Source organism: Pelodiscus sinensis, chromosome 8 (genome assembly GCF_052426305.1).
Source record: "Pelodiscus sinensis isolate ZL-2025 chromosome 8, ASM5242630v1, whole genome shotgun sequence".
Lineage (NCBI taxonomy): Eukaryota > Metazoa > Chordata > Testudines > Trionychidae > Pelodiscus > Pelodiscus sinensis.
In genome coordinates, this window is record NC_143059.1 from 1,077,224 (window position 1) to 1,099,446 (window position 22,223).

At 44.4% G+C, this 22,223-nt stretch overlaps 1 protein-coding gene across 3 annotated transcripts in view; it reads right to left on the bottom strand.

Annotated features, from left to right (window-relative positions):
- Positions 1-2,634: 2,634 nt before the first annotated feature.
- Positions 2,635-22,223, bottom strand: part of LOC102454024 (uncharacterized) — an 80,373-nt gene continuing 60,784 nt past the window's right edge. For all 3 annotated transcript variants that reach the window (XM_075935727.2, XM_075935726.2, XM_075935729.2), the window contains exons 4-8: positions 21,670-21,823; positions 17,728-17,882; positions 16,539-16,565; positions 13,087-13,205; positions 2,635-9,868 (exon numbers count right to left, since the gene is read on the bottom strand). In XM_075935727.2, coding sequence (XP_075791842.2) covers positions 9,772-9,868; positions 13,087-13,205; positions 16,539-16,565; positions 17,728-17,882; positions 21,670-21,823 — 552 coding nt within the window. In that variant the 3' untranslated portion in view covers positions 2,635-9,771. The remainder of the gene's footprint in view (positions 9,869-13,086; positions 13,206-16,538; positions 16,566-17,727; positions 17,883-21,669; positions 21,824-22,223) is intronic.

Below are 22,223 nucleotides of genomic sequence, written 5' to 3' on the forward strand. Positions count from 1 at the left end.
AGAAAGTCCTATGGCTAAAATGGCCATCAGAGCTTTCTTGCGCAAGAGAATGTCCACGCTGCCATGGATGCTCTTGCGCAAAAGCACAGCTGTTGGATGTGTTCTTGCGCAAGAAGCCGCTAGTGTAGACATAGCCGAAGTGTATTGACTGCAAAGATAGAATTTAAGTGAATACAAATGTCAGGCAAAAACAGTAGTTACCAAAAGAAAATCTGCTATATATTTGAGAGAGTTTGTCTGTGTGTGAGCAAGCAAGTCTCTGTCTGTCTGACTGTTCAAGAACTCCTCCTAAATGGCTAAAGTTAGGACCACCAAATTTGGGATACAGCTTCTTCTTATCATAGCTTAAAGCTGGGTAAGGTTTTAAGTGCCAGGACAATGGGATGTGCCTGGAATGCTTGCAGGGAGCTGTGAGGATCATGCTGGGTGTAGTATGTGGAGACCCACTGCCCACCTCCTCCCAACATGTGCACAGAGCCACATAGACCTGTCCTTAAACATACACAAAATACACAGTTGCATAGGGGAGAATACGCAGCCTACCGTGACCCAGAAGCACAGGACCCACTGTGTGAAATTAGCTTAATCACAAAATGTACATCTATGATAGATTTGATGCTAATATTAATGCTAACTTTTGTCACTGATGTATTGCTGATACTAAAAACTGTAAAAATGTACTATGTGCATGATATTTTGGAAAAAAAACCATGCTCATATTAAAAATGATACATACGGACTTTATGTTAAGACCTTGTGATATTGATATTTCAAAGATAGTGTCTGCAACCAGTCTTGTCTTTTCTCCTCTGAAAAATGCCATTACAGACCTAATGTGCTATATGAAAGAGATGTGATGGGGCATTCCACATGCTTTATGAAAGTATGCTTGATCTGAACAGGTCATAACTGAGATATGCTTTATGCAAGATGATTCATGTAACATAATTGAAAAGGTTATGATCATCCTATTTCTATACACACATAACTTCTGTTTCTGGAGTTAGGAATATGAACTATAGGTTGACATAACACATGTGTTCCTGCTGAGTGAAGCCTATTACCTGCACTTCAGGAACAACAATGAAAAAGCTGGATATAGTCAGATGAGGACCTGAAACAAAAGCTCAGGTAGCATAGGCCTGGTTTGAGGCCTGGCAATCAATGGACAAAATTTGGCTAACAAAGCAAAGCTAAGCTGTGAGCAAGAGCAGGTCCCTGCTCACAGAACTTGGCACAAACAGGGCTGAGTGCGCAAAATACTAATTGTAATAGGCCCACGTGCAGAACAGTAATTGGTACTGGTCATAAGTTGAAAGCACATTCCAAAAGGATGGAACCACCAGCTCATTAAAAAAGACCTTGGTACCCACACTCCCCACAGATATAGACCCCAGTTCAGGAAAGGGTTTAGACTGACTGCATGATGGATAGAGATGTTCTAATGGAACCACAAGATACAGCGTGATGGGTGGTATCTAAGTAGCATCAGCGGGTGACAACCTGACATCAGGAGTGGTGTGTAACTTGTTTGTACCTATATATAAAGTGGGGTCTTGGAGGGGCAGTCTCTGTCCATTATGGGGGCAGGGAGGTCTCCCACTGACTGAGCGGAGTCCATTGTTATGGATACATGTGCGCAGTGGTTCAGTAGAGTCTACTGACAACTCTTACTGTACTTAGCTTAACAAGAAACCTGTCCGGGTGCCTTCGATCCTTATCTGATTTGTGGTCTTTGGGGGCTCTCTTGGGCGTCTTCTGTGTTGACTAATTGCGCAAGTCAACAGCACACATCACTGAGTACACGTGCATGCAGCTTTCAGGTTATCATCACTGCTGGAGCAGGAGACCTGTCAGGACACCATGACAGTAAATTCTGACCTACTCCATCGGTGAACCTACCACACTGGACAGTGCTGAAGGCCTATCAGCAAGAGACAATGAACTGTAAAAGAGCCTAACCTTCCTGGGAACCTGTGGGTCAGAGTAACAGTTTGCACACTCACCGGCGCAGCGCCTCCTGCTAGTCAATCTGGAAGTTAGTTCTGTTCCTCAGCACAGTGTCCTCTTTTGGCCGGTGTTTCGCCCATCGTCGCTCTCTGCTCTGATGTCTCCGGCATCTACAAGCCTGAACCAAGATCTTTGCAATTACTGTGTATATTGGATTCCCAGAATTTTGGCAACAGAATTGCCGGAATCCTGGGCAGGAGGTGGGAGAAGCTACATGCTTCAGAAGGGGCAGGGCCTCAGGCAGAAGGGGTGGGGCTGGGGCTAGCTATAATATATCAGGTCGGGTCTGGGAACCACTGAGGGAGTCCATTCAGGGTGAATTGTTCAAAACCCGGGCTACTTACAGCCCACGACTGGAGTCCTTTCCTATATAGACAACAAACCAGTCATACAGAGCACTTCAGCTGCTAATCTGGCCAACGAGAAGCCTCACAAGCAAAACCTCTGAGACACCCCAGTTTTACCTATGCCGGAACCAGGCCTATACCTTACACACAGGTGACAGGCTATAAAACCCAATCTCACCAACTCCGAACAGGTTCTCCCAGTCCCAAAAGACCAGCCTCAATCCTAGGTCAATTTATGCCTCAGGATCTTATCCAAAAGAGCACGCTGGGCCAATCCTTTAGAATTTAAAATCCATAGGTTTATTAATAAAAGAAAGAAAAAGGTTGAGAGTGAGATTGTTAAAGAGAATACATTACATACATCAATCACCAAGTTCTTGATGAAGACTTTTAGCAGAGATGTTGCAAATTGCTCGTTTAAAAGTCTCTAGTGTACATCCTATGTCAGGATAGGTCTGTGAATCCTTCCTGGCTCTCTCTCCATAGCAAGGATGCATCTGGAATCAGGAGCAGGATTGAAGACAAGATGGAAGCAGCTTCATAGCATTTTTATATTCCTTGTGCTTTCCAAACTGGAGCTGATCACATGATGAAGTGACCTGTCTGTTTCACATGCAAGTAGCCATGATGCACTGGCTAGTCTGCAGGTTTCCAGTTGCATTCGTCTGGTGTGTATTGGCCACTTTGAGAGCCATTGTTCATGAAGCATTGATAGTTAGCACAGCCTTTCACCGAATAAAGACTCCTTTCAATATGCAGTCCAGGCCCATTGCTCCCTCCCAGACAGAGAACATTTAAAATACAAGAACAGAGCCCATATTCATGACTTCACATACAAAAATATACAAAAGTATATGAGTAGCACACAAAGAATCAATAGCGCATAAGCTTTCGTTTGACACTTCACATGGCCTACTTTGTACAGAACTTGGAGACAGCACCACCCATGGATGCAACAGTGACAGCTGCCTGGGAGTCTGGTGGCCATTTAAAGGGCTTGGGGCTCCCGCCACCAGCACTGTCGCAGTGGTTGCCGGGAGCCCCGGGCCCTTTGTAATCACTGGACCCCGGGGCAACTTCCCTCTTTTCCCCTCATTGGCAGACCTGTTGGTTCCTTTAAACAATTTAAACTCCGTTCTTTCTCTCTTTCTTAAGCACTAAGGCTGTGTCTACACTGGCATGAATTTCCGGAACTGCTTAAAACAGAATAGTTTTCGTTATAAGTATTTCCGGAAAAAGAGCGTCTACTTTGGCAGGCTGCTTTTCCGGAAAAGCCCTTTTTCCGGAAAAGCATCTGTGGCCAATGTAGATGTGCTTTTCCGGAAAAGAGCCCCGATCGTCATTTTCGCGATTGGGTCTTTTTTCCGGAAAAGACTACTGGGCTGTCTACACTGGCCCTTTTCCGGAACAGTGTTCCGGAATAAGGACTTATGCCCGAGCAGGAGCAGCGTAGCTTTTCCGGAATAGCGGCTGATTTTGTACAGTAGAGCGTCGTTGCTTTTCTGGAAATTCAAGGGCCAGTATAGACAGCTCACAGCTTATTCCGGAAAAGCGGCTGATTTTCCGGAATAAGTGGCCCAGTGTAGACACAGCCTAAAGGATTAGCAACTTTATGATTTGGGGATAGGATCTGAGTTGTACATTGACCTGGGTCTGTGCCTGGTTCTTTTGGATCAGAAGGTGGTGATGAGTGGTAAAGAACCACTTATCTCTGAATCCAGTGTTTTTGATGGTGATATAAGATTGGAATACCTCAAGAAACTGCACTGATGACTTCTTGTTAGCCACTGTGGTGAGATATAAGTTTATTTTTTTGGCAGGTCTGATATCTCTCACAGGAGAATAATCAATCGCATTTAGGAGTACAGCTTCCTATCTCTCAGCAGTTTATTCTGAATTTTGTATTTTCAGCTATGTCCCATGAAGACACCTTTACAGACCACACCAAGCTGCAAAAGAGACAGACACTGAAATCAGCTCTACGTGGGAAGACTCTGTTTGGGAACTGCCCAGCACTCAAGAACCCACCCAAGTGTAAAGCCCGACACAGTATTGTCTTGCAGTGCACAGATATCTATGCAGCATAAACATGTGAGATCTTCCCCCCTCTCAATGTGAAGGAAGATATGAACAGCTTTCCCTACTCCCCCCCCCCCCCAGTTATGAATTCCACAGACTGGTTTTTGAATAAACAAAAACACGTCTTAACTACAAAAGGTAGATTTTAAGTGATTATAAGGGATAGCAAAAAGATCAAAGCTGATTACTAAGCAAATAAAATAAATATGCAAACTAAAGTTAATAGACTAAATAAACTGATTACAAGGAGTAATTTCTTACCCTAAATGTTGTTTTAAGGATGTCACAGAGTATCTTGCAGACAAATTGCTCCTGCTTGAAGCTTAAAATTCCAGTCTCTCTCTCAAGGGGCAACCCCGGCTCAGTACTTCCTCCCCCCACCCCTTTTTATTTGTTTCTAGCGTCATCCTAGGTGGATATTTAGTCAAGAAAGACCCTGGATTAATTCACTCCCAGACTCAATAAGATTTACATATGATGGGAATTCTTTGTTTCCCACTTTGATCCCCATCCCTGCTAGTGGAAAACATACTAGCAGCCCAAGATGGAATCCAATCCCATGTGACATGATCACATGGTCCTGCATCCCAGGAAAGTGGGAGAGTAACATCTTCAGAGTCCTATAGTTTGTCCTAATGGCCCATCCAGGCTGATTCTATACTGTCTGGTGCCCGTTCCCCAGGTGCAATTACTTTTTGAATTTATACATAGTCAATATTCCTAACTTCAGATACAGGAATGAAACATACATACAAATAGGACATTCACATTCAGTAAATCATAATCTTTCCAAAGATATCTCACCTTGCATAAAATACATCTTAGTAATGCCATATTCATATAATAAGTATATCTCTATGATGAATACAGGGCATAGTGCCATACTTATCACTGAAATTATAGTGTTACCATATTTTTGGAAATCAGGTCTAAGATGGGTATTTCAGATGAGGCACTCAGAATTTAAAAATTTATCCTGCAGCTTCCCAGTGCTTTCGCCCTGTTCCTATTTGTCTCTCTGGGACAAGAATCTGGACTCAAGCACATTTTTTAATAAAAATATGAAGATCAATTGTAGTCCATAATAGCACTTTTATTAAGCTCTTTACCTTTGTATCAGATTGCATCCTGGGAGGAGAAATACACAGTATGTTACTGGGTATAAATTTATTTATTGCTAGAAATGTAGGAATATACCTCATATAACTTAACAACAAAAGATTGATAATTCATTTTATAAAAGCTATACATAAATTCATTTAAGTGTAAAATTACCAGTTCATAATACTGTTTATTGTAACACATATGCCCCAATTCTCACTGGGATGTTGATTCACAGCCCATGCAGTCTTCCTGGAGTCAGAGAGATCAGTGTGAATTAATGTAAGGTTTGGCCCACTGCATTTATGAAGACACAATGATTATTCACAGAATAATCAAGATATAAACCTCCCCAGCTCTGGATAAAGCTGGCTAGACATACACTGAAAACCAGAATGGCAGCTACGTTTGTTGCACAGCTGAAAGATCTATCATTGCACCTTCTTTTGGGTGTTTTCATTTCTGAATGCTCAATCTGAAACACTTTGGATCCAATTTTTAGAGGTACTGAGTTTCCATAGCTTTATATGAGTTGTCTTGGAATTGTAGGGGTGCAGCACCTTTGAAGAGCAAAGTGTCTCAAGATGCTGCTCCTCCTTTCCCCCAGATTAGAGAGCACGCTTGGAATTTTTGGCCTGTATGTCCAAAGAAGTTCTGATAAATAATAGCTGTTTCACCTCAGGTCATTGTTATAACAAAATTCTTTATAAAATGTTCTCAAGTGTTTGCATTAGAAATGGGCTAAAACCAGCTGAAAATTGGAATAAGTTTGGATCCAGACCTGTGTTTACTGGGTTCTAAATCCAGATAAGATCCCTGAATTAAAGATCCTCTTCCTCTCCAAGCCTGGATCCTGTCTTGATCTGACTTTTGCAGTTTGGATCCAGTTTTAGCTTGGCTAGGTTGCTTTATTTACACTTTTGGCTCTGCACTGGGGCAGCAATACTGGTAGTATGCTGAGAGATCCTGTCCTCCAGGGTGTTCTAGCCCAGTGTTGTAGAACTAAGAGGTTCCCAATAGCTCAGATGAACAGAAGAAATACACTCAATCTTCTGCAGAATTATTCAAACTCTGACTCTTTTGAAGTTTGTCTAACACTGTAGTTTGTGGAGCTTCAGGGGGTAGCTGAGTTAGAAAGAGTGGGCTGTGCCCACGAAAGGTCATGATACCATCTACGAAGTGCATCTGACGAAGTGGGTCTTTGCCCACGAAAGCTTATGCTCCTACACTTCAGTTAGTCTATAAGGTGCCACAGGACTCCTTGTCGCTTTTGCAGATTCAGACTAACACAGCTACCCCTCTGATACTTGATACCATCTACATGTTTTGTTAATCTATAAGGTGCGACCAGACCATTTGTTTTTTTTACTGTAGTTTCTGAGACTGTCCTAGGGTTCTGGACAGATGTGAAGTTGGAGCTTTAGTTAACAGTAACTTGACTCTGGAAACTTTGTTTGCTAAACAGCTCAGCCAAGGCCATCCTTAGGCATATGCAGCTTACATGGCTGCATAAGGCATCACTACATAAGACTGAAGGAATTGGGCTTGTTTAGTTTGGAAAAGAGAAGACTGAGAGGGACATGATAGCTGTTTTCAGGTATCTAAAAGGGTGTCACAGGGAGGAGGGGGAAAATTGTTCTCCTTGGCCTCTGATGATAGGACAAGAAGCAATGGGCTTAAACTGCAGCAAGGCAAGTTTAGGTTAGACATTAGGAAAAATTTCCTTCCTGTCAGGATGGTTAAACTCTGGAGTAAATTGCCTAGGGAGATTTTTAAGAGCAGGCTGGACAGACATGTCAGGGATGATCTAGACCGTGTTTGGTCCTGCTGTGAGGGCAGGGGACTGGACTTGATGATCTCTTGAGGTCCCTTCCAGTTGTAGAGTTCTATGATTCTATGAGTTGGAGCACCTGTGATGGTGTGTTAGTAGGGCCCTATGCTGCTTATGCCTAAGGCCACCGAAGGATGTGGGCAGAGCCAGTTCCAGTGGCCCCAATTCCCTGACCCCTGACTCCACCTCTCAGCCTGCCACTGTGGCTAGCTGCACCACATGGGCCACCTGCTCTCTCCCCTGCCAGCCTCTTTGCCCTGCTCCTGCCCCCCCCCCCCCGATCCCATCCCCCACAGCTCTGAGTGCAGCCTCCAGCCCTCTGAGGAATGGCCACCCCCTCCCCCAGCAGAAAATGGAGACTGCAGGTGCTCAGGATGCTTAGGGCACCAAAAATCATAATACCACCCCTGAGCTCAGCTGCCTTACTCCAATTTAGCAGACAGAATTTTCACCTGTTTTGGGTAAGTCCTCATAGCAAAAATGAGGATTTATAGCACATGCATAGAGATACGGCTGTTGTCATGGCTTCAGTGGCCTTTTAAACCATGGTCTGTGTCCTCTGTATCTGTTAAAGGTGGGCAACAGATGGGTGGCAAGAATGCAGCCTCCAAACTGCTGGGCACAGCCTATCCAGGAGATCACAGGCAGAAGACTTACAGGCCTTAACTGAATAAAGAACTACTGTGGCTTGTAATAGAGACTTAAAACTTTCCTTTCCATCCCCAATCTCCCTACTAATCTAACTTTCCCAGGAGTTTCAGAGAAGTAGTCGTGTTAGCCTATAACTGAAAAAACTTTAAAAAGCAGGGAATAGTCCTGCGCTCATGATCCCATCTACATTTTTGTTAGTCTCTAAGGGTGTGTCTAGATACATGACTCCATCGACGGAGCCATGTAAACTAGTTTACCTGACAATCAGTGAAGCGGGGATTTAAATAATCCCCGCTTCATTAAAATAAAAATGGCCGCCACGCTGTGCCGATAATCAGCTGATCCGGCATAGCGTGGCAGTCTAGACGCAGATCGGTCGATAAGGGAAACCTTTGTCTACCGCTCCCTTATGCCTCGTGAAACTGAAGCCCCCATGTCCTGCAATAGTCTCTGCATGGCTGGTACCCATGGCTGTCTGCATGGGGACCCACTGAATAAGTGAAGCTCCAGATGGAGTTAGAGGCTTACCCACACAAGACTGGGACCTAACAAATCCAGCTTTAGAAAATCTTGGCTGGTGGCTTTGATTAACTTGGTCACTGCATGGGAGCTCCGTAAAACTCCCCATGCTAGTCACTGCTGGGTAGTAATACCCAAAAGTAGAGAGAGAAAAAATCCCTTGAGTCTCGTACTAGTGCTCATCTCCAGCAATGTTTACTACATGTAGTCCTGTCTTTGTTTTTCCTTACGGCACTGGTGTTCTATGACAATCTCATCTATTTCTACTGACTGAAGTCCAGGAGCTCAATAATACATCACAAGCAGGAGGACTTAAGATAGTTTGCATATGACGTTGTATTGAATCTGGCTGGTTATTATTGCTGAGATGGTAAATACATTCCTGCTTTCTAGAATTGTTTTAAGTTCACTTTTACATTCATGTCAATAGCAAACTCTTGTACAGCTGAGCACCCTACCTTCAGCAAATCTTTCTTTTACCTCTCCTCCCCCCCTGCTGCCTTGACACAGATCCTGCTGTAGAACATAATCTGCACAATGTATTTTCATGGTGTGCAATGTCATGCCCAGCAGCGCCCCAGCTCATTCATTTCCAAAACAAGAATGTAGGCTGTGGAATGGGGGAGATCAGCAAGCGAGGCAGTCTTCTCCCTGACTTTTCAAAGTGCTTTTCTATCACAGACCTAGAGGATGGGCTGAACTTGATTCTATTCAGATTTGAATACAGGGATGCTCTCAAATGCTGAGGGATGTGGTGGAGTCTCCATCACTGGGAATCTTTCAAGCAAGATTGGAAATCACTCTAAAATACTCACTCTACTTTAGCAGGTTTAATGCAGGGATTATTGGCTGAGTTTCAGGCCTGAGTTGCACAGGAGGGCAGACACTATGATTAGAATGTTCCTTTCTGGACTTTTACTCCCAATTAGTCTTAATTTTGAAACACAAGCACACAGGCCAGATCCTTAGCTCTTGTCAATGAAGGACAGGTATGGGACTAGGGGTCCAGGGGGTGCTACAGCACGCTCACTACTAAAAGTGTTCCAGCACCACTGAATGAAAGTAGTTCCATGGGCATAGTTATTGGGGCTACTTACAGCAAACATAACTTACACCAGGCTTTGCATCTGGAAACAAATCTTGGTAATGGGCACAAAATACTTTCTCTGCTGGGGGAAGGAAAAAGCCTCCTCTCAGATAACTCTTTTACCTAGGTCCATTGAATTCAGGTGCTCAGAAAGGCCAGATGTTTTCATTCCTTGTGCTTTGCCCCAGAATAATCATGGAGTTCCTCTCCATCTTCCTCTGATCTGAAGTCATAACTTCTGGCCTAAACCAATGGAAAAATACTATTAATGCTGATAGGACTCAAAACATGTGGCTGTATTTTTGTATGTTACACCACACACATCTGAGCTGCATCCAGAGCTGTTATTTTTTCCAGCTCCAGCCTAAGTTTCCAGATCACATGCTGTCAAATATACTTGTGGCAGCATCCAAAAATGCAGACTATAAAACATGTTGCTTGGTCAACAGTCACCGAATAACAAACAGGCAAACATAAGTACCATCTGCAGGAAAACAGACAATATGTTCCCCACATGGGGGGTGGGAGTGACAAACAGAAAATATCAAAATAATATAGGCAGTGAGTTATATGGCCCATGGAGCCCAACACCAGGAATATTCCTGGACAGGGGCTAGGTTCCATCAAAACTCACACCTGCCACCCCTTGCATTCCCTGCCCTCTGCATCCTCCACCGCAGTTCCCCTCCCTTAGCTGCCCTATGCACTCCCCCTGCGGCCCTGGAGTGATTTAAAATGTCCGGGGCTTGTTGGCAGCACAGCAGGGTTAGAGTGGCTTCTGGCCACTTGCTCACCCTGGCTGCAAGCATGTGTGTCCCTGAGACTGGGGGGGGGGGGGGATTTGGGGCATTCTGGGCCCCACCAAAACTAGCCAAAGAGAAAGGAAGCTCTTAGGGGGGCACCAGGCTCTCCCTGAGTGGATGAATGACTAGGTTATGCCTTCACTGCTTTGCTGAGGGCCAGATCAAGCGTGCACCATCTGAGTTACCTAGTGATGTGCACTAGGCTATGTGCACAGAGATGAATTTCACCATATGTGAGTAAAGAATCAATAAGAAAATTGCAAATACAAAAATCTGCCTGTTTTGGACATTGTGAGGCACTCCACCTTCGTAGCGGGCACAAGCTTGCCTTGGCAGGAGCCCAGCTCTTCCTAAGGTTCTTTTTCTAATAGAAGAATTCTTTTGTGGATGTGAAAACACCTCAGAGCAGATCATTCATCATAACCAGAACGTGCCCATGAAAGGGGATTTGCTTTGACCTAAGTAGAAAAATAAAACCAAAGCAATTTTCCCTGTTTGCCTGAATAACTCAAATGGGACTGCATGTAAAAAACTACCAGACTTCATCTCCCTGAACTACAGATTAGTAGAGGAAATGAAAATCTAGAGTGCTGCAGTTCAGTATCACAGGAGACTTGACTGTACTTCAGATGCTGAGAAAGTTAGGATAAGGAAAGATCAGATCATCAGATTTACTATGTTTACAAAAGGTATAAAGGTCTAATGCTCCATTGCCCATAGCTGTGGTCCTAGTACAACTGGCCAAACCCCAGGCATCTGTGAAAGAGCCATGGCCCCAGGGTTTAAAAATATAAAAAGATTTGTGTTGTTCATAAATGCTGGTTAGGGACAGACCCTGCACTTCAGCTAGGGGTGCTCTGTTGAAATGCTAGTCATCTCTTCTTGCCGTGCCATGTCTCCACCTCCATCAGTGGCTGCAAGGAGTGCAGGAAAGTTGTGTGAGTATGTGGGATGGTGGGAGGAATGAGAGTGGAGTGGGAGCTGGAGGTGGGAGGAAAGGGGTCGACAGCAGGCTTGAAGTGGGGAGAGGTATTTAGTGGAAGGAAAGAAAGAAGGTTACAATGTTTGAGAACAGAAGTGGAAAATCAACATATTTCTGGTGTATCCCAGTTCCATCAAAATGAGAGGTACGGTTTGTTCTTGAGCTATCCCAGAATTTCTATTGGGTCATAATCTGGGACCAGTAAGTGCAACAACTGTCTAAGGTCTCTGGGGCCCAATCCTCAGCTGCTTCCATTGCCCTCTGTGAAGCAATGCTGATTTAACACCAGCATAATTCTAATTTGTGGTGCAATTGTTGGCACTGTATAGAGTAGGGCAAAGACCAGGTAGAATCTTCCAGTCAGAGAGAGAGAGAGAAATAGCCAGAACTCTTTGGAACCCCCAACACAATTTTGGTCCAATTTAAGCCAAGAGTGAAGGTTCAGGCTGATTTGTTTTTTCTCCCAGGCTTATTTGCCCATGCCACCTACTTTAGCTGAAGCTGGTTGATTTTTTCTGCTTTGTATTTGTTTTGGTTATCCAAACAATAGCAGGAAGCTTGTCTGTTGCATGGATTTGGTCCAAGATCAAGTTTTTTCCAGCTGGGAAAGCCATTCTGTAAACCATTAGAAGCCTTTCCAGCTGTAACTATATGTATCCTAATTCAAATATGTTTTTGCATTGTAGGTACACCCTACCTCCAGCAGCTCTGGAACACTCCTGAATTACACAGCTGCTCTGCCAGCTGAAAATTGAAAATAGCCAACAATCTTTTCAGCAAACTGCTGTCAATACTACTATGTTCCTAGCTGAAAAAACATGGGCGAGTTGCCCAGTCCCATCCCTAATCCTCTTGCTCTTGTGAGTAAGCTATCCAGGCTGTTCCTCTTACTTAGTTATATATGCAAAGCTACAGAGATTCATTGGAACACATGAAAGAGCTTGAAAAGTTAAAGGAATATCTGTGCAGGGATAACAGCAGTGGTGTCATGCCCAAACTGCATGGTGCTATGTAGAGATATGCAATATAAAGTGTGATGTGTTATTAGTGTCTATCTAAGGGATCAGCACAGGTTATCTAGCAGAGGTAGAAAGCTCTGCTTTCTGATTTCTCTCTCTCTCTCTCTCTCTCTCTCAGATGAAAGAAAACATTTATGACAACTGTGTTTCTTCCACCCTACATCTTCAAACTGGGTTGGGTGCAACATGAGGTTATCAATATCATTCCTTTTGAAGGGAGACACATAGGGGAACTGAAGGCAGCATACAACTCAAAAAGGTTTGAAATAAAAATTGGTGTATGGGCTGGAATTGAATTAGCCATGGCCAGTTTTACACTTTATATCTCATGAGGAACTATCCAGGAGTCTGAAGATTCCTCTGCCATGCTAGGAAAAAGGGTCTTTTTTACCGTTCTTCAGTTGTATCCAATGGCATTCACTCTGCAGGGCAGGACATCTTTACAAGCTAGGTGGATAGGAGAAGAAACAAAAAACTTTCATCTTTGTCAAAAGTAGCAGCAAACAGCGATGGCTAGAGGAAAAAGTTGCTTTGGTTCAGAAAAGAACTCTCCTGAAACAAGTAGTCTTAGATAAATCTTCATTAAGTCTCCTAACTGCACCGTCTTAATTACAAACCAAAGACTCCTATGAACATCCCAGTCCTGACAGGTGTTACCTGTAGAGCTGTGGGCAGGATCTCTTCAGAGCTGCTGATGAGAGTCCCAACTTGCTCTGGTTCCTCAGCTTGGTTCTCTTCATGAGGCCTCTCATTCTGCTCCAAGTGTGGCTTTCATCCTGGGCAGTGCAAACCAAAGTACAACTTAAGCTGATACTTAGAGAAACTTCCCCATCCTGTGGACAGTACTAAAGTCTGTTTCCAGGAGGACTGCTAAGTACAATTGGTTTTTATTTTATAGGGGAGATTTCTGCTTAAAATACAAACTTTGCTAGAACATCAGAGTTCTTGTTCCTTTAGATGCCAATAAAGGGCTGTCAGTCTCCAGTTCTTTTTTTGAAAAGATTAGTTGTCTAGGTTTAGGACAAACATAGAGATTTCAAATCATGTCCCCTCCTTAATACTCACTCTGCAGTTATGTAGTGTGGCTGGAACATGACATGGAAATAGAGATTCCTGCAAAATCCAGTTAGTTTATACTACTGTCCCTTCCCTCAGTTACATTGCTTTATCTATTTGATAAAGGTAATGTTTTAAAGAGTTTAGGATATGTGGTGGGCAGTGGTAGTGCTGAGGAGCTCTCTCAGGCACATTTCACCTAATTATATCAAGGCAAAATAGTTAGACAAATTTGGTTCTTTGTCCACCTACACCTACCTAGGGATGCTTCAGAAAAAAGTAATCCTAAAAATCACAGCCTGACTACTATCTCATTTCCACTAGTGTTGGCTGCACTGGTATAAATCAGCTGGTTTCCGTAGAGCTGCTGTTGGTTCATACTGATGTAAATGAAATGATAACGCTTTTGCTTTCATATCATCAACCAACACCAATTCAAAACTTCCTTTCTAAATGCTAACTACAATTGGTTCTTATTTTTACAAATACACCCGCTTGTTAATAGTTTTCTCATTCTAAGTTCACATAGAGTACCCCTTTTGTTACTCCTGTTTCAAAAGCCTTGATCATAGAATAGAGAATACCAGAACTGGAAGGGACCTCAAGAGATCTTCAAATCCAGTCCCCTGCCCTCTTGGCAGGAACAAGCACCATCTAGATCATCCCTGATTGATGTCCATCCAACCTGCTCTTCAATATCTCCAGTGATGGAGATTCCACAACCTCCCTAGGCAATTTATTCCAGTGTTTAACCACCCTGACAGTTAGGAAGCTTTTCCCCTTGTTGCAATTTCAGCCCATTGCTTCTTGTCCTAACTGCACCTTGATATCCAACTCCCCTTAGTTGTAAAATTCCCAGAGCCATTGCTGGGAAATCTCTGGAACAGAGGAAAATGTTTCCCATGTTAATTGAAAGGTTCCGGATGTGCTTTAATATGCTATGTAGTAGAACAGAGAAAGCACCGAATGGCAGTCACCCACGAGTGGAATCAGACTAAGGATGTAAGAGACTAATCAACTAGTGATGCGACTAGTCACTACCTCTATCAGAGAGAGGCAGAAAGGTAGGGGAGCAAGAGCCGGTGGGGGGGGCCAGCTTAAAAGCTGGTTCCCCCCCTGCACCGTCTCCATGGGGGCAGGAGTAGAGGCGCAGCAGAAATGCCGCAAGTGGGGAATGAAGCAGTCTCTGCTTCCACTGCAATTCTGCTTTTGAAAGTGCCGCCGGGGCTCCTGTACATTTCAAGGCTAAGGTGCCTTATAGACTAATCGACGTCAATGGAAAGCCCATCGATTATTTGATTAGTTAATCAAGCTGAAATCAGTCAACTGTTCATCAGCACGTATCAGTGCTGCACAGCAAGTTTAAGTGGGGAGACTTTATAACTATTCATTTTTCTTATTCAGGGTCTACACAATTTCATACAAAAATCTCCATCTATCATAGGCTCAGATGACTGAAATGTTAGTTTCAGTGATACCAAGTTACCTGTCCTTAAATGAGGCCAGGATAATAGCTAAAATAACCAATCAGCATATTTATTATTATTTATGTATTGGATTATAATGTGAATGTACAGATCATTGTTGCAATCACTGTTATATGTTTGCACCAGATCTTGAACAAGTGGGCCAGGTAAGATGTCTATAGAAAGCTTATGATTTGCTGATTATGTTTATACTACTTGTGTGCATATATAATTTTTGCACTTGTAGATATGAACATTAGCTGTGCATCTATATTTCAAATAAAGCCCCTAGAGTAACACAGAACAGTTAGCCAGCATGTCTGGGAAAGGCAATTCAGGTTGATTCTTGGGACATACTTTTACACAGCGAAAACAATGGGAGTTTGTCCACGCACGTGGCCAAGAGTATATAGAAGGCCCCGGGGTTCCTCCATTTTGTCTTCAATTTGGTTCATCACTCTGATGGATCTCTGCTATCAACTGAAGCCTGAAAGAACTGATGACCTATCCTAACAGAGGATGTATTCCAGAGACGTGATCTAAGAGAGCAGATCATTCCATTTCTTCTACAAGCCTCCACCAAGAACTTTACAATTGCTGTATGTATTTTTAGTAATAAATCTTTAGATGTTAGATTCTAAAGGATTGGCACAGCATGCTCTTTTGAGTAAGATCCAAGGTATAAATTGACCTGAGAATATGGCTGGTCTTTTGGGATCAGAAGAACCTGTTCTGATTTAGTGAGACTGATTTTCATAACCTCTTATCTATGTAAGGTGTAGTGCTGGTGGTAGCACAGGAAAAGCTGTAGTGTCTAAGTGGATTGCTTATATGACTTCTCGCAAGCCAATGTGGCAAACAGAAGTGCTCTTTGTGACTGGTCTGGAGCCTTATAATGGAGGACTCTCCAGTCTTGGGCCTTTAAGTAGCCCTGTCTCTAAGCAACTTGCCCTGATTTGACCCTCTCAGCAAAGCCCCCAAAGAACCTTCTGTATTATAATATTGTAGTAGGGTCTGAAGGCCTCAGCTAGGTTGGGGTTCCATTGTATCAGATGCTGTACAAACTAGGGATGTAAGCAGCTAGTCAACACACATTTCAAAGGTGGAACGCCATGCTAGTCCTTATCAAATAATTTAATAGTCAATGGAAATCCCATCGACTATTCGATTAGTTATTTAATCGAAATTTAACATCCTTAGTACAAACAAGGAGTACATGGCAGCCACTGCTCAGAAAATGTCTACATTAGAGAAAGCCCCAATAAAAACCTGCTCAATCTCTTTATTTGTGAGGTCTGCATTGAACAGCTATGTTGTAGTGAAGATGGAGGATGGCTGAGGCAACTCCAGTGAAGAACACTCAGAAGGAGTAACAATGAGCAGACAGAATTGTGGCACTATTGGCTCTTACTAGATTGTAAACTTTTGGATTGTCTTTTTTTGTTCTGTGTGCATGGCACTTACCAGCATGGGCTCCTGAGCCACACCTGGGGCTGCTAGGCACTATGATCAATAGCACATATAATAAATACTGATATTGGAAATAGCACGTGGAAGGGAAATGCATGTAGTGATGCCAGTACTTACCGGAATACTCTTAACAAGGTCAGCCCCCTGAAAACAAAAGTAAAAAAATTAGAATTAGCCAGACCAATGGCTTGTCCTATAGAAAGGGCACTCACCTGGGCACATTTCCCCAGCTCTGCCACATGCTCCCTGCTTAACCATTGTTAAGTCAATCCATCTTTCTGTCCCCCATCAGTAAAATGGGGATCATACTCTTTCCTTACACCCACCCTTTGTTTGTCATGTCTATTAGGACTGTGATCTCAAGTATACAGCACCTAGCACATCTTGGTTGGCTCCACCAGGCCCTGCTGACATACCTACAGTAACAAAAGTATATCCAAGCTCTGATTTTTTGCTTTACTTTCACTTTGATTGAGGATGGAGTACTTTTGTGTGACTGCCAAAGATCAGCATGCTGCATTTCCCATTCTGATTGCTGGGGAGACCATGGAAAGGTGAAATGTGATGGTGTGGAAAATGCTGATTGTGCTTTAATGGCATCCACATGTCAATAATAGTAGGATCACCAAACAGTTGTTTAAATCGGCACCTAAATTGTGAGAGCTTGATCCTGCAGCCCACTGAAATTACAGGGCTTCCTCATGTGCTTGAAATTAAGCTTGTGCTTAACTACTTTGCTAGGCCGGGCTAGAGCATTGCAGAATCTTTCAGGTTCAAGCCTCTGCAGCTCATGCAAACAATCTGAACCATGTAGCTGTGACCACTGGGCTGGAAGCTTCCTGCGGGCACACTTTCCTGACAGATTCCCACTGCTTCCTCTCCCCTGTGAAGCTGTAACACTGCAATTACAGTCCCTCATGCAATACCCTAGCCCTTCTAATCCCTGCCAGAACCTGAGTGCCAAGATGCCACAAATAATTGAAAAACACTAGAGAAGAAAAACACCCACTCAGAGTTTCATTGAGTTCACAAGGGCTGCATGGGTTGAGTTTGCATTTGGGCTGGAGGCTAACCGTTACACCAGCACATTCTTTACCTCACAGCAAATGTACTGATGTCTTTATTGCAGTCCTGGTGCTTAGCACCCACAGCTCTTAGTGACTCTCATTTTTCAGTCCCTAATTTTTTACAGTCTCCAAAACCCCATCTTGATCCCCTAGCATTTGGCTGATGGTTGCTTCCCTTACTGTCTCAGCCCTGTCATCACAGCCTTGTCAATCTCTCTGAGTGTTAGCTTATCAGTCACCTTTTTCATTGTTGTGTCCATTAGCAGGAAAGCTCGACCATCAGTCAGATTATAGGCATCTCTGAAGTCATTCTCATCATTCCTCCTTTTACTCCACATCTTCCTGAGCCCAAGAACCAGCTGGCTATCTCCAGCATCCAGGGATTTGTCACCTCCTGCAATTCAATGATCAGATTCACACAAATGGCCCAGTAGGGTCCTATGGGCAGCTCTATCAGCTGGCTGTAAAGTCCTAGTCTTGGAAATAAATATTCTTTCCCATTTTAAGTGCCTGAGTTGCTTAAGAGACATCCTAGCTCTGCTGAGGCAGCCCCCTAAGGAACGAGGTACTGTTCTAAGTTAGGGTAAACCCAGACAGCTCCTTCTCCTTCCCCTCCCCCGAGATAGTTTTAGAATCCACTTAGATCTATCCTGGCCCTGTTTAAGTCGATGACAAAGCTTCCCTTGACTTCATGGTCAGAAATCACAAATGTGTGTGTGGGAAGGAGGGAGGAAGGGACACACTGGAACATTTCAGAACCTTAACATTGGAGATAAGACTGGACCAAAACCTCAGAGAAAACACCCTTTGGATCAGGGCTGCATTCTGACTTTCATGGGCCCTAGGCACTTTTGCCTTCGTGGGCCCCTTTCTCCATAAAAAAAAAATATATTAAAAATTATTTTTGATATAACTTCAAATACTTCAACATTTTATTTTTTTCTGTTTTAGGCAAAATTTAATAGATTTTCGTGGGCCCTAAAAGTTTCATTTTTTTTTTCTGATGTGAGAAAAAAATTTAAACATTTTCTTCAACCCTAAAAGTTCATTTTTTTCTTCTGATTTTAAAAGAAATTAAAACATTTTTGTGGGCCCCTAAAAGTATCGTGAGCCCTAGGCCCTGTGCCTCCTGTGCCGAATGGATAAGTCGCCCTGCTTTGGATAAGAACATAAGAATGGCCATACTGGGTCAGACCAAAGATCCATCCAGCCCAGTATAAGTACTCAATGTGTTACTTTTACTTCTGGCTCAAGTCACACCTTGTCTGGGATATCTTAAGGTGCCCGTGAAGAGCTATGCTAACACACTGGCTAAGGGATGTTGGGTTCCTTGAAAGGACAGTCTATTGAGTGTATTTCCCTTAGCTCCTTTCAGCTTGTATAGATGTTAGCTAACCCATATTAAAACCATAGTATAGACAAGGCAGCGATAGATTTAAAACATGTTAGCTGGTCAAGGTTACACTCTAGGTCACCCCATTAGATTTGTTCCAACCAACTAATGTGGTAAAACTACCCAGGGCCTTGTGTACACTAAGGCTACGTCTTCACTACAGTGTTGTTCCGCAAGAAGTCTGTAGCACTAGCTTTTTTGTGCAAAGGCTTCTTGTGCAAGAGCTCGTCCACACATCAAAGCACCTCGCTTTTGCGAGGCTCTTTTGTGCAAGAGAGCGTCCACACTACTGGATGCTCTCCCGCATATAAAAGCCACCCGGAAGCACTTGTAGCTGGGCTAGAGGTCATCAGTTGCTCTTGAGTACTGTTGCTGGAGCCCTCCAGAGCCGCATGCTTAAAGGGACCCCCCTGGACAGCCGCTTCTCTGTCTCTGCTGCCTGCTTGCTAGCCCCTTTGGCAAAGCTAAGCCTCAGTAGCGCCTTCTGTGTTTGCCCTTTGCTCTTTGGGGACCACACAGCTTTCCAACAGTCTGCCCTGCTCTATGGAGCCAGAGCTGCCCCTGGACATGCCACGGACCCCTAGGGCCTCGCTGCACTCCCTGCAGTGCCTGCTTTAAGCAGGGGCCCTCTTCCTCATGGAGGTGGACCCCGAGATATTCCTCCTTAACCTCTGTCTAGCTGCAGGTGTTCCACTATGGCTGCCCCTGCCCACCATACCCAGAAGAATCTGGAGGCTGGACACCACCTTGGAGTGGTGAGACCAGCTGGTCATGGAGCGGTGGGACGACCAGCAATGAGTGCAGAACTTCTGCATGCAGAAGGCCACCTTCCACGAGCTCTGTGTCTGGCTGGCACCCGCCCTCCAATGACGCGACACCCACCTGAGGCCCACCATCCCACTCCAAAAGTGGGTCACCATCACGCTCTGGAAGCTGGCCATCCTAGACAGCTATTGCTTGGTGGCACACCAGTTTGGGATGGGGAGGTCCACTGTTGGGGGCCATCCTTTTGCAGGTAAGGACATCACAGGATGCAGCCCCTGCACAGGGGGAGGGAGGGTGTTGCATAAGGGGGACCCTCAGGATGGGGGGGGACAACTGAGCACTGTCTGGGGTGGGGGGGGGAAGCCTTGGCCCTGCGGGCTGGTGCTTTCTCACCCTCACAGAGGCCTGGTGTGTGTGGGGGGTGGCCATGGGCTAACGGGGAGGGGGCTCCTGTAGGGTGGGGTGCCAGGAGGGAGGGGCGGCCATATCCCACTGGAAGCACACAGCTCCTCTCTCAATCTCTGTGTATGTGTTCCTGTCTCTCCTTCTGCAGGTCCTCCGGGCTATCAGCTCACTGCTGCTGTGCAGAGTCATCCGGCTCCAGGACCTGGACACCACCATGGGCAGCTCTGCTGTGCTGGGATTTCCCAACTGCGTGGGAGCCATCGACGGCACGCACATCCCCATCCGGGCCCCAGAACATCGTGTGGCCCAGTTTGTCAACCAAAAAGGCTACTTCTACGTAGTCCTGCAGGCCCTGGTGGACCACTGGGGCCTCTTCACAAACATTGGGCAGGGCTCACGACACCCTAGTTTTCCACAACTCCAGCCTGAATGCCCAGCTGGAGGTGGGCACCTTTTTCCCTCTGAGTGACCAGACTATGCCAGTGTGCATAGCAGGGGACGTGGCATACCCACTCATGCCCTGGCTGCTGTGACCCTACACCGGCCAGCTGGATCACACAAAGGACATTTTCAATGGCTGCCTGAACAGAGCACGCCTCCAGGTGGAGTACACCTCTGAGCATTTGAAAGGACAGTTTAAGCCCATTGTTTCTTGTTCTATCCTCAGAAGCCAAGATGAACACGTTTTCTCCCTCCTCCTTATGACACCCTTTTAGATACCTGAAAACGGCTATTGTGTCCCCCCTCAGTCTTCTCTTTTCTAAACTAAACAAACCAAATTCTTTCAGCCTTTTTTCATAGTTCATGTTCTCTAGACCTTTCATCATTCTTGTTGCTCTTCTCTGGACCCTCTCCAATTTCTCCACATCTTTCTTGAAATGCGGTGCCCAGAACTGGACACAATACTCCAACTGAGGCCTAACCAGCACAGAGTAGAGCGGAAGAATGGACTTCTCGTCTCTTGCTCGCAACACATCCCAGAATCATGTCTGCTTTTTTTGCAACAGCATCACACTGCCGACTCATATTCAGCTTGTGGTCCACTATAATCCCTAGATCCCTTTCTGCCATACTCCTTCCTAGACAGTCACTTTCCATTCTGTATGTGTGAATCTGATTGTTCCTTCCTAAGTGGAGCACTTTACATTTATGTTTATTAAACTTCATCCTGTTTACCTCAGACCATTTCTCCAATTTGTCCAGATCATTTCGAATTATGACCCTATCCTCCAGAGCAGTCGCAAACCCTCCCTGCTTGGTATCATCTGCAAACTTAATAAGCGTACTTTCTATGCCAATATCTAAATCGTTGATGAAGATATTGAACAGAGCCGGTCCCAAAACAGACCCCTGTGAATATAAAGCCACACATTTGAAGGACCTCCAATGTCCATAAACTTCAGATTATCCCACTTGAGCATGAAAGCAGGAGTGAGCCCTTTGGGCCTGACTCATTATTGCCTTGTGCAGGCATTTACACTTGTGCAAAAGCAAAGCAAAGCAAAGCAACATGAAACCCTACCCATCTGGTTTAGTGGCACTGTACCCCCAGTTTGCACAACACAAGTTGCAGAAGAGGAATGAATCAGGGCCACAAGATATCAGTACCAAAACACACCTCTTTCCGGGATGATTGAAAGGTCGGACTGATTTCCACTCTGAACCAAGAGACTATGCGGTCTGCTCCTCCCAGGAAAAAATTTCTTCACCTCCTGGTACGAGTTGAGTAAGATGCTGGCAGCTCCACAAGAACAGTGTTGCAGAAAATACTCCTACACCAGACAAGGAGAAGATATGCAGGCTGTTACATTTCAGTGGCCCAAGGTAACTGGAGCAGGAAGATATCTTGGACAAATTGTAAGCATTCCAAACTAAAGGATGTGCCAGGTTACTGCAAGACCTGTCAGGATCCAGATACATGTGCATAACTCTTTCTAAATGGCCTAGAAGTAAGGAGCCCAGCTGAAGCTAAGTTTCTTTGTAGCATGGAATTCTGTACTACAATGGTTTAGAATAGTTTCAAGAATCAGCCCCCTGTTGACATGCTCCCTAGGAATCCAGCAGAAAAATAAGCTTTAACTAGACTTTTTCACAGTTATTTTAAGCCACTGTAAAGTTTTGGCTCCTTCTAGTTTTCTAGTAACACCATGCAATGCAGTATTCCAGGATATC